The following is a 12,946-nucleotide window of genomic DNA, read 5'->3' as shown; positions in this document are numbered from 1 at the left end:
TCATTTTGTTCCCAGTTCTTTGGAATTTAGTTTCCCCACTTTTTCCAGCTGCTAAGGTCTCTGTTCTTCTCACTGGACCTAAAAAGGTGATGCGATTTCCCTTTAGCACATAATGGAGAATCCTGAAGTTGCCAGTAAATCTCATTCCCCCAAGGAATTCACAGGAAGGAACCACACAGCTGTTCTGAATGCAGGCTTGCCAAAAAATACATGGCCTGAGTAACTTTTGGAAACATCGTGGGTATCAGCTGCCAGTTAGAAAAGCTAGAAATTTGATTCCTAATCCTGATTGAATTCCTAGCACCTATTTATTAATTTGATTTTGATATTGCATGCATCTGTGCTGCCAGTGCTGCCTTATCTGCTGTGTTTCCTTTCTTGGTGGTTTCCAGTCGCTGGGCAATGAATGTGCAGTACAAGTGTAAAGAGGAGTCAGCACAGCAACAGCTGTTCATCTTTGATAAACAAAACGTGGTAAAGCAGTCTTGCTTGTTTACTAGTAGGCCAGACAAACTCTACATCAGACACTGTTCATTATCAAATCTGCCCCCTTCCCCCAGGGAATTTACAGTTCTGCCTGGCAATCAAAGAAATGGAATAGTATTAATCAAGAATTTAGAAACCTTTTTGCAATACAGATTATATAGCATACATGAGCCGGATGTACACTGGCATATAATTCAGTACCTAATTCCAGATTGTCTGCTTTGAACTGGTGTATATGAATCTACACTGCCATATAATCCAGTTCAAATAGATGATTTTGAATCAGAGACTGGATTATATGACAGTGTCAAAGGGACCTTAGGGTGCTAACTGGCAGCTGATACCCAGATTATGTTCTTTGAACTGGATTATATGGCAGTGTAGAAAGCACCTCAGTCTACAGCACCTAGAGTCCTTTAGTCAGCATGGCCATGGGAGCTGGGGAAGTCCATATGTTGTAATCCTGAAAATAACTTTTTGAAGTAAAGGTCTTATGACTTTCAGACTTTACGTCCCAGAATCCTCCAGTCAGCTTAACTAATGGCCATGGTAACTGTGGAATTCTGAGAGTTGTAGTTGAGGAAAATAAAGGCTCTTTCCACATAGCCATATATAAAGGATCCTTGTATTATAACTCAGAATATATCACACCGCTGGTCATCAGTTTAAAGGATCTTAATTACTAATCCCACAACTGGACACCAATATGATGAAATATGATTCTGGCACGGAGCGTTTGTATGTGAATGAAGTAGCGTGTATGCATTTTGGTAGATTCGCTGCCACCACCTAAAATAGTTTAGGATATGAAAGATGATTCACTGAGGTAAACTTCTTCCTGCCCACCAGCTCTCCCTTAGCTCCCAGGGTTGACTGTGATGTTTAGATGTTAAAACAGATAGAACTAGGAATGAGGCTTCTTTAAAAGTTGAACTAAAGAAAATGTTTATTGATAATATAGAACAAACAACTATCTTCTTTAATGAGGCACACAAGCTTGAATGGTTACTGAGGCACAATAATCTTGATGGTTATTTTAAACAGGTTACTTGACTTAGATATGAGTAAAACTCCTCACTCTACAATAACACAGTAGCAGTGAGTTCCCCAGACAAACCTAACCAGGTTGTCCCTAGAGCAATTAGCTACACTCTAAGCAGAGTCCTCTGTAAACTAATCTACCCTAACCCCAGAGAGCAAACCACTTGTGTAAAAACCCACACAAGCACCCAGGCATCTGCTTTGACCCTCCTGGCCAATAATGCAGAATCGCCTGTCACAAATGCTCTCTGACAGAAAAATCTAAGCACACCAAAAATCTACCTCTCTCCTCTTCCATTCCCAAAATCAATCTCTCTTCTTCAAACTCAAAAATTAATCTCCTCTCTTTCTGCCAAGCTGACACTTTTTCCTCTCAGGGCTAAACTCCTCCCATCTGTCCTAATCAATCAAAAGAGAGCTTCATCCCCTCCCCTCTTCTCCTTTTACACTCCCAAGATGTCTGCTTCCTTTGGAGGCCGGCTTACTGGTATTCCAGGCTTCTCTATCGGCCTACGAGGTAAGAATCATTACACCATATAACCCAGAATATCAAGGCAGATAATCCGCAATACCTTCTTTGAACTGGGTTATCTGAGTCCACACTATCATATAACCCAGTTCAAAGCAGATAATGTGGGATTTCATATAGCTGTGTGGAAGGGGCCAAAGAGTGATTTTTCCAAGCTTGGAGTAACTCTATATGTAAATAGCCTCTTGGGATTTTCCCTGTTGTTTGCCACTGTTAAAATGCTGTCATCTGCCTTTGATATCTTAAAATGCTGTTTAAAACATTGTCTTTATTTTGTCAAGCTTGTGAATGTGATCCAGATGGCACTGTTCCTGGTTCAAGTTGTGACCCTCTGAATGGCCGCTGCGTCTGTAAGAACAATGTACAGGGAGATCGTTGCCACCTATGCAAGCCTGGATTCACACAGTTAACCAACTCCAATCCCCAGGGCTGCCGAGGTTAGTGAGACTTCCAAACAGATCAAGAAATGAACGGCAGTTTTGTTTCAAACTTAGGACTGAGAAATGTCTGGCTTTCCTAAGGGCTTTGTTATAGCTAAATGCTCTCTTTGATGATATTATCTTCCTGAACAAGAGGAAGACTTTCCTGTGAGGGTAGGAACATGAAGATGTATGAATGTTCCCAGGAGGAACAAAATAAATAACTTTGCATCATTGTTGGCTCACATTAGCATGAAGGCAAGTATGGAGCCTTATTAAACTGACACCTACTTCCCAGAACTCAAAATGCATGGCAGACTAAAATAACAAAAGTCTAAGAATTATTGCTCAATCCATTCAGCACTCTGTTTTCAACAACAAGCCAGACACTTAGGAAGTTCCGACCTTCATGAAACATCAACATCTTGTGTAGATTGCCCTCTGGATTTCACAGTCAGAGAAATATTGCTTTTGGAGGTCCTGATGTTACCTATGATGATTGTGACAGATCCATTATCTATAGATTTATCTCTTCCTTTTCAAAACCATCTCATCTAATGGACAGCACTGTCCCTGAAGATGATTTATTCCATTGTAAGTTGGATGAAAAACATTTCCTTTGTGTTTGTATGCAATCCACAGCCAATTGATTAATGGATGATCTCAAAGCCACCTCCTTGTTTTGGGGGAGAAGAATTTATCTCTGTTCTGTCAATCCACACTGCCCAGAATTTTATAAAGCTCTCAATAAACTCCCATTTCTAAATCATGGTGGGGGACTGATGATCCTATAAATGTTGTTGAACTTAAATCAGCTATAGTTATCATAACTAGTGATGAGGGAACATACGTGCAGTCATTCATTAACATATGGAGAAGCACAAGCACTTGCTTCATGTTCGAAAATAAAACACCCGCTTCCTGTTCTAAAATGTAAAAAAAAAAAAATTAAAAAAGGCCTACCTCCAACTTCCCAAGCATATTTCATTTTCTGATGGTTCTCCTATTCTTTATTTTTCAGTTTGTTTAATATGAGTGGTCTTGAGAAACCAGGATTTTGATGAAGTTTTGGTTGCAGCTGTCCCTCTTAACAATGCTGCTGAAAGTGGGCTGAGTAATTGGATAGTAAATATGGAATCATAGAATTGGGAGGAACTGAAAGGACCATCTAATCCAGCACCTTTCCTTGCAGGTGTGTTTGGTTCTTCATATCCAAAAAATCTGCACCCATGGGATCAAATTTCCACAGTTTGAAAATATTTTTAAAAATTAAAAATAAGCACCAATTTTGCCATTTTATATAAGGGACACCACTTTACTGATCATTGTTTATAATGGGACTTGAGCATCTATGGATTTTTCTATCTATGGAGGACCATGGAACCAAAACCAAAGGCCCTGTTGTGTATACACTAAATTTTTAAAGATTGCTGTTGGAAGATCTTCAAGGAAGAAGAGGCTATTAAAAACAATTTCAGTAAATAAGTTTTTCCTAATATTTAGGATAAGTCTCTTATCTTGTAACTTTAATCCACTGTTTGAGTCGTGGATTGCCCTATCACAACATCATTTTACCTTGAGCACAAGTGGCACATTTTCATACAACCCACAGCCTTCATTTCATGGAACATAGGGTAATCAGATGACCGTGACTTAGGATAACTGTGTATTCTGTTTAGTATCAGAGTGAGTAAGCCTCTCTGTTTTGCTGTTAAGAAACATGAGCAGGGACTGTGCTTATCCACGTGCATCCTTCTTGCAAGCTTTACAAAGACATCTAGTTGGCTGTTATGGAAAGATAATGTGCAACTAAGTGGACGTTCTATCTGATCTATCACAGTAATTCTTGTGCTCCTGGGTCCACCAGTTTGAGTTAGTTTTGTGTTTTATCCCAACTCACTCCTCCACCCCCAAAAGGGAATCGGACAGTGTGAAAAATTCAGAATGATCCCCACCCTGTGGATTGTGGGAAAAGAAAAAAAAAGTTGTCCTGGAACTTCATATTTCACTAAAATTACAATGCCAACAATCTCCCAACCTGCGTAGTCATTGAGAGAATTGCAGATGGCTGCAGTATTCTGAAAGATGTAGCCCAAAAGTATTTTTCCTCAGGCTTAAATCCTAATATGTATCTACTGGAAATGTGCTGGAAATGGTGTGATTTATAGCTTCAGCCGAGCTTTGGCTTGATAAACCAAATCTCATATTTTTGTATATCGTTTTGATCAATCTTTGTTAGTATATCACAGGCACATACTGTATTTCCTCCATTTTAAGACACCACTGATTGTAAGATGTAAACTAAGTTTACTACCATCAACTATGTGTGTGTGTGTGTGTGTGTGTGTAGTGGATGCTTTTACCCCTCTGTCTGTCTGTCTGTCTGTCTATCTATTTATCTATCTAAGCACCTGTGGTTCTAGGATGCATTCTGTTTTTATAGATATTTATAAGGAGAAAAGGTGTCTCAGAATGGAAGATATATGAGTATTGTCTTGTTTCGGTTAGAAATGAAATGTACAGGCAGTCTCCAAGTTACAAACATCTGACTTAAAAATGACTTATAGTTAAGAATGGTTGGGCTTTTTTTGGTGTGTCAAGAGCGACTTGAGATACTGCAAGTTGCCTCTGGTGCGAGAGAATTGGCCAACTGCAAGGTTGTTGCCCAGGAGACACCTGGTTGTTTTACCATCCTATGGAAGGCTTCTCTCAGGTCCCTGCATGAGCCCCCGGTGATGCAGTGGGTTAAACCCCTTTGCCAGCAGGACTGAAGACTGACAGGTCGGAGGTTCGAATCTGGGGAGAGGCAGATGAGCTCCCTCTACCAGCTCCAGCTCCTCATGCGGGGATATGAGAGAAGCCTCCCACAAGGATGATAAAACATCAAATCATCTGGGCATCCCCTGGGCAACGTCCTTGCAGATGGCCAATTCTCTCACACCAGAAGTGACTTGCAGATTCTCAAGTCACTCCTGACACAACAAAAAAAGAAAAAAGAAAAGAAGAGAAGCTACAGCTGATAGATGAGAGCTCACCCTGCTTCCTAGATTTGAACCTTTGACCTTTCGGTCAACAGTCCTGCCAACACAAGGGTTTAACCCATTGTGCCACCACGGGGTGAGACAATAGGAAGTGAGAGAAATCTACCTCTCGGAAGGGAAACTCACTCTTGAAAGAGTTATCATGGGAAAAGGTGCCTCCACTGAAGCTTTCTCACCAATTCTACTTTCCACAACAAGCCAAAATTTTGAAAACCCAATGTTCACAGGGACAAAAAGTGAGTTGACATCTGAATTGGGGCACAGATAACAAAACAAACACCACAGTAGTGTGAATTTCCCCTATGCTAATCAAAGCTAATATATTTATATTTTTGTCTGGAGTTACACTGAAAAAAAGTTCATGTTCTGACTTACAAACAAATTCAACTTAAGAACAAACCTACAGAACCTATCTTATTCGAATCTTGGACTGCCTGTATTCTCGGGTTTCTCTATTTCCCCAGCAGGTGGCAGTAGAGTCTTTGGTAATCTTGATTGGGGGACAGTAGAAGTGGATAGAGTTACCTTGACTCATAGCAACCTATACTACTCTTTTTCAGTTAAAGGTGCTGCATTTCTGCACTCAGACACACACACCATTTATCTCCCACTTTTTTTTCTTTAAGCAGTAGATATTCAGAAATACACTGTCTTTGAATCTGGAGGCTGCATAAAGCCACTCTGTTGATAGGGACATGAGATGGTCTAAACTAATTGCAAAGGCATCCTAACCAGCAGTGATCATTATTCTTTATGGAGGAAAAAAAATCAATTCACATGGAATGAAGAAGTGGAGACGAGGAAGCTTAGTAAAAACAGGACCTCTCTGTTAGTAGAATCTGGAATTCTCTCATGACCATATGCCAAGACCTTTAAAAAGGTATATTTTTTGAATTCTAGTTGTTTGAGTTCTGGAGCTTTTTTTTTTTTTTTTGGGGGGGGGGGTTATAGTCTGTGAAAGGTAACTATCATTTGGTATTATGTAGAGAATGGCTTTGGATACCTTCTCTTCCATCTAAGAATTTTTATGAGGATGCTGTGTGCTTTGTCTTCCAGATTGTGCCTGCAACGTCTTGGGGAGCCGCCGTAACATGCCCTGTGATGATGAAACCGGGCACTGTTTCTGCCTTCCCAATGTGGTGGGAGAGAAGTGTGATGCCTGTGCTGCAAATCACTGGAAAATTGCAAGTGGTGAGGGGTGCCAACCCTGCCAGTGCAACCCTCAAAATTCTCTCAGCCTGCAGTGTAACCAGGTACTTTGCTTAAAGAGGTAGTACTTTTAGTGACCCCCCTTATACTTCTTGAATAAGGGCAAACTCACTGCATGCTGTACGACTCTGAACCCTTCCACATGACTTAATTATAGTTCTGCATTCTCACTTTAACTGCCATGGCAACATCCTATGGAGTCGCAAGCTTTAAAATGATCACAGAGAAAGATCTAGTGCAGGGGTCCTCAAACCTTTTAAACCAGTGGTTCTCAACCTGTGAGTCCCCCAGGTGTTTTGGTCTACAATTCCCAGAAATACCAGCTAGTTTACCAGCTGTTAGGATTTCTGGGAGTTGAAGGCCAAAACATCTAGGGACCCACAGGCTGAGAACCACTGGTTTAAACTGTGGGTCAGTTCATGGTCCCTCAGACTGTTGGGTGGCTGGACTATAGTTTGAAAAAAAGAAACACAAATAAATTCCTATGCACATTGCAAATATCTTATTTTTAGTGCAAAAATATAAAAGAACAATACATTATTTAAAATGAAGAACAATTTTAACCAATATGAACTTACCAGTATTTCAATGGGAAGTGTGGGCGTGCTGATGAGATGTTCAAGTTATTTTGGATTGTTGATGTTGTGTGCTTTCAAGTCGTTTCCGACTTAGTGTGACCTTAAGTCTCAAGTTTGAGGTGGGACCGGGTCAATGGCCCTCAAGGGTCGCATCCAGCCTGTAAGCCTTAGTTTGGGAATCTCTGGTCTAGTGCCTCATCTGACTATAGTTCTCAGGATTCCATAGCATGTGATCAGGGGCAGCTAAAGTAGAATCACAGCACTATAACTGTAAAATGGGAATAGGACTTCAGCTTCCTTCCTACTCCATTTTCCCCTCCCCTTTCTCTCCTCCTTGTTCTCCCTGCCTCCCTCCCTTACTATTACTTGAGTTTATCAGTAGAGGTTGGATGATAATAATAATAATAATAATAATAATAATAATAATAATAATAATTTATAAACAAAATAATACACAATGGTGCCATACAACACGTAAAACGCAATCCATCAACATATAAAATCAATGGCAGATTTACATAATGTGGATGTAAAACACATTTCCATTTGTAGTACACTAGTGGAGTTATCTGGGACATTATATGTATATTAGGGTTCAACATCTTGTTACTTCTTTAAGTTCAATTAAAACTAAACTGTAGTCACCCCCCACGTGTTGCTGTAAAAGCCTCATTTGTACATTTAGCAAAATCAAGTGGCCAATGCTTTCCCTACTTTTTACCAGTTCTAGATCCATGAATTTGTGCAAAGCTTGGAAATTAATTAAACTTTTCTTAATTAGATTTATGTGTCAAGATTAATAAAAACTAGTTTCATGTTGTTATAGATTAGGTTAAGAGGCATTGAATGATCAATTCAGAGAACTTAATAGCTAAACAAGAACTCAGCCTTAGATCCCTCCTGGTTTGTATTCTCTATTCCATCTGCAACAACACAGGGCCTCTTTCTCTTTGTCAGATTGCTATTTCCTATATAGATTTTTGGTGGCCTAGCCACATGTTCATCAAATTGTAGAATTATTTGTTATTATTTGTGCCTTCAATTATTTTCTGACTTAAGTTGACCCTAAGCTGACCCTTCCATGCAGTTTTCTTGGCAGAATTTGTCCAAAGGAAGCTTGTCTTAGCAGAAAGAGTATAATTTGTCCAAGTTCACCAGTGGGTTTCAGTGGCTGAGCAGTGATTTGAATCCTGATCCCCTAGTGTCCTAGTCCAGCACCCAAACCATTACACCTCGGACAGGGTTAGGCTGTGGCAATTTCTGTTGGAGCTTTAAAGCCCTACATGGTTTGGGTCCAGGTTACCTAAAGGATTACTTCCTGTACAATCTGCTCCAAACACTTAGGTCCTCTAGGGGTTGGTTACTCCACCTACCCAGAACCTGACTGGCAACCATCACCCAGAGGACCTTTTCATCAGTCATCCCAAGACTGTGGAATGACCTGCTGGAAGAGTATTTTATTTATCGTGTTAGAAACTATTTGAGTTATGTATTTAAGAAAACACAAACAAAGTTAGAAACTTGGCATTATACTAGATTTCCTTTGTCCAGAAACTGGCCACTTGGAGTGCCTCTGGTGTCATTGCGAGAAGGTCCTCCATTGTGCATGCTGGAAGAGTTCCAACCGCTAAATGAGTTGTTGCAATTTAAAAATCATCTAAAGACCTATCTATTCTGGCAGACCTACCCAGCCAGTTTTTAAGCATGAATTTTAAACTCGTGTCATTTGTTTAATCTGTGTTTTGTATATTTTAATATTTATTTTATAGAAATACATTATAATATTTATATTTTATAGAATACATTTATATGTGTATTTGTGGTATTTTTATAATGTTTATGCATTTTAATTATTCTGTAACCTGCCTCAAGCCACGAGGAGAGCAAGTAAGAAATAAAATTATTATTATTTCCTCATACTTATGTCTCTTTTTTTCCTTTTCTCTGCAGTTTACAGGGCAGTGCCCATGTAGAGAAGGGTATGGAGGTTTGACCTGCTCCGCTCTAGAAATCCGGGTTTGTCCAGATCGGTCTTATGGCGATATCAGAACAGGATGTAGAGGTATGGGAAGTAGAATGCTTTTTTATCCTGGAGATAATTGAGGTTTTTGTGAACTACTCTTATTTTGCAGTACCCACTGTGCTACTAGAATAGGCTTTCTTTTGACATTTTATTTATTAATATATCAATGCAATGGAAGTATCGCCACAATGTGTGTTACTATGCTTGTGTCTCTTCAATTTTTTCTTCTAATGTAGGGGTGGACATTTCACTTCCATGACCTTTGGCTGGGAACACAGCAAGCTAATTTATACTAAGCCATATTGGTGGTCAATATTGTTAACTTTGACTGGCAGTGTTTCAAGCAGGACTCTTTTCTAGCTCTACTTGGAGACCATTGGAATTATTTGGTGGTCTCTCATTCCTGGGTGTTCATGGTAGCATGGTGATGGGAAGCCTAAGAAGTTCAATGTAACAACACCTAGAGAACCACCATTGCCCACTCCTGTGTCTAGGTGGTTTTATAATTTTCTTAATGTTCAACAGGATGGATATTGGGGAAACATTTAAAAAGCATGTTTCTTTGGATTTCTGTGCTGTGTGTTCTGTGAAACTGGAAAATAACAAGAGTCTTAAAATAAAAGATGTCTAAGATTCTGCTTCCTTCCTTCCTGCACAAATAGATCCTACTTTTCAGTGGCTTAGTTTGACAATCCCAACAGACTCGGAGAAATGGCATAGTTGTATGAAGGAAACATATCCTATGAATAACTATTTTGTCCTATTTTACCATGACCATCCTTTCCTTATACTTCAGAGGTAGCACAGAAAATGTGGAAAGAAAAATAAGATTTAGCCATTATACAATGCAATCAGATCCACTTTAGCCTCTCTTCCACATTCCCTATATTTATAGTGGCAAATAACTAGTGTGGAATCCAGAGGCACATTTTCACTTTAAGGCAAGTTCATAGGAAACACAGAACATGTTTCAAAGGGGCAATGTGGTAATCCCACTGTCCTTCCCTGCAGCAACAGTGATGGTTATACACAGCTTTGTAGAAAGGGTTGAGGAAACAATGTGCTCTGCATTTGAAGTTCACCATACTTTATTGTGGCACTTTGATACAACATATTACATCAGTTCAGTGAAGATGACTCCATTGTGATGAGGATGTTAAGAGAATCCTGGTACTCCTGGGACTGCCCAAACAGTGATAAAGGGTCATGTGAAGCCAACCAGCTCTGTGTTGCCTACTTCTGCACAAGGAGAAAATGTACACATGGGATTTTACTACTATTTTGGCTACTATTAAAACAGCTAGCACAATAAGCGCAAGCATTTCTTTTTACAGAGAGTTGCTATGCTGCCTGGCTGAATTGCCAAGGAACAGCTCATGCAAACAGAATAAAAGAATGAAATGCACTTGGTACTTGTCCGAAATGAAAACAGGATTTCTGCATATGGTGGACACTTTGGGCTAATACAAGGAAGGGGACCTGTGGGCTTCTAGACATTTTTGTCTTCAAGATCCAACAGATTCACTTAGCATGACTCTGTGACAAAGGATCTTGGGAATTTAGTCCAAAAGGTTTGGAGGGTCACGGGTTCCCTATCCAAGTAAAATGAATGGCAGCCCTGAATACACCCCAACACTTGAGAGCCTTTCAGTCAATACACACACTGTGATTTCACTGTAACTGCTTTGATAGGACTCTGTGGAAAAATTAGACTTGTTTAGGGATAGGTGTTCATAATTTTCAACAAGAGAACTCTAGTGCCTCACAAACTACAAGCCTTAGGATTCCATAAGATGTTCCTATGGTAGCTAATATGGAATAACAGTGTTGTGCAAAAGTCTCCAGTAAAGGAATACAAAGTGGAGACTGCTGTCGAACTAAAATTATACAAACATATAAGTGAGTCTTGTGTTTTGAATCTATGCTGGGAATGCATGGGAAGGCTGAATTGGCATCTGACTGACACCTTGGATCTAGACCATCTAAAGGTTCAATTCCCATGTGAGCCTGCATAAGTATATATGTAAAATATGCCGGTATTCCGGTTTAATGTATGCTGTAAGCCTCCTCAGAATATGGATAAAAACAAAAATGAATACCTCTTGGCTATTTCTACCCAATAGCTTGTGATTGCAGTTTTGAAGGCACAGAAGAAATGGGCTGTGACAAGCAGACAGGGCGGTGCCTTTGCAAGTCTGGTTTTACTGGATCCCGCTGTGACCAATGCCAGCGAGGTTACTGTGATAAACACCAATACTGTGAGGCATGCCACCCCTGCTTCCAGAACTATGATGATGATCTCCATCAGTTGGGTTTGCGTCAGGCCACCTTGAAAAATTCCACACAGCTGCTTCCAGTGGGGACAATGAGCTCTGGCTTCAGTACCCGCCTCTTAGAAGCAGGAAATGAAATCCAGCGCATCCAAGAGATTCTGGAAAATCCTCTTACAACAGAGCAGGAACTGGGCCAGGTGACTAAAGCCATTGCTGCAATCAGGTAAACATGTTTTTTGACTCTTTACTTTCCGCAAATAAAGTGTGTTCACAACATTCAAGAAAGTATGTTGTCTTTTACTACTTCAAAGTCAGTCCTACATGAATTGGAAGTACTCTATCCCTCATGTCAGTGCAGGCTTCTAGGTTGAGCTTTTATAGGATCACAGGGAACAGGACACCTTCCCCTATTCCAATATTTGCCAATCATGAAAACATATAGAGAGAGAGAGAGAGAGAGAGAGCGCAAAAAACAAGCCACACTTTTCATGTGTTAATACAAGAATGCAAGTGAAGTGGTTCCCAAACTTTGGCCCTCCAAGTGTTTTGAACTTTATCTCCCAGAATTCCTAACAGTTAGCCATGCTGTCTGCAGTTTCTGGAAGCTGACGTCCCAAATACTTGGAGGACCAAAGATTGAGAAAATATTGGCTAGACCAGGAATCTGGTTTAACAGTTGCCAACCAGGTGCTTATGGAAAGGCTGCTAGTGGGACACGAGCAAAACTGCACCCTCCCACTCATTGTCGCACACACTTGATATGCAAATGCCTCTGGTACTGGCGGTGCCATATAGCCATCTTGAGTGGTAGCTACTAACACCACTGTCTTCTCTTTCTCCTTACACTATACAATTATAGAGTAGTTTATCCAATTCATTTCATCTGTTCTGATTCTTCCAATAAAATACTATACTGAAGGTATGCCAGCATGAGAACATGAGAAAGATGAACAAGAAAAGAATTTTAAACTTCATGCCACAAACACATTTTGTTCTATTGATTTCAGGAAGAACATTGAAGGTTTAAGCTCAGAAATCCCTCTGACGGATGAAGTGTCCTCCCTGTCCTTAGATGTTGAAGCTCTTGATAAGAGTCTACTTCTGCTAACTGCACAATATCAAAACAAGGAAGCACTGTTAAAAGCCAGCCGCAGTACAGACCTTTCAGGTATAAAAGTTGCTCTTTGGAACCCATATAAGACCTCATCAGATGGGGTAAAAATTGGCAGCATATGCCGGTTCCTCTTCAGTTTTGCAATGGAGCCTGCCAGCTCCCATCCCATTATGTATATCTACTTCTGGCGGGGCTACATCACAATAGAACCAGCTTATGCCATCTCAGCAGCA

General features: G+C 40.2%; 1 protein-coding gene across 9 annotated transcripts in view; it reads left to right on the top strand.

Annotated features, from left to right (window-relative positions):
• The window catches only part of LAMB3 (laminin subunit beta 3), a 68,356-nt gene that overhangs the window by 41,723 nt on the left and 13,687 nt on the right, over positions 1-12,946 (top strand). For all 9 annotated transcript variants that reach the window (XM_060772832.2, XM_060772838.2, XM_060772839.2 and 6 more), the window contains 5 exons: positions 2,338-2,493; positions 6,573-6,769; positions 9,254-9,365; positions 11,450-11,822; positions 12,607-12,767. In XM_060772832.2, the coding sequence (XP_060628815.2) occupies positions 2,338-2,493; positions 6,573-6,769; positions 9,254-9,365; positions 11,450-11,822; positions 12,607-12,767 (999 nt within the window). The remainder of the gene's footprint in view (positions 1-2,337; positions 2,494-6,572; positions 6,770-9,253; positions 9,366-11,449; positions 11,823-12,606; positions 12,768-12,946) is intronic.

This window comes from Anolis sagrei, chromosome 4, assembly GCF_037176765.1.
Source record: "Anolis sagrei isolate rAnoSag1 chromosome 4, rAnoSag1.mat, whole genome shotgun sequence".
NCBI classification, from domain to species: Eukaryota; Metazoa; Chordata; class Lepidosauria; order Squamata; family Dactyloidae; genus Anolis; species Anolis sagrei.
Note: the sequence above shows the minus strand (reverse complement) of the source record. Positions and strands in the feature narration are given on the sequence as shown.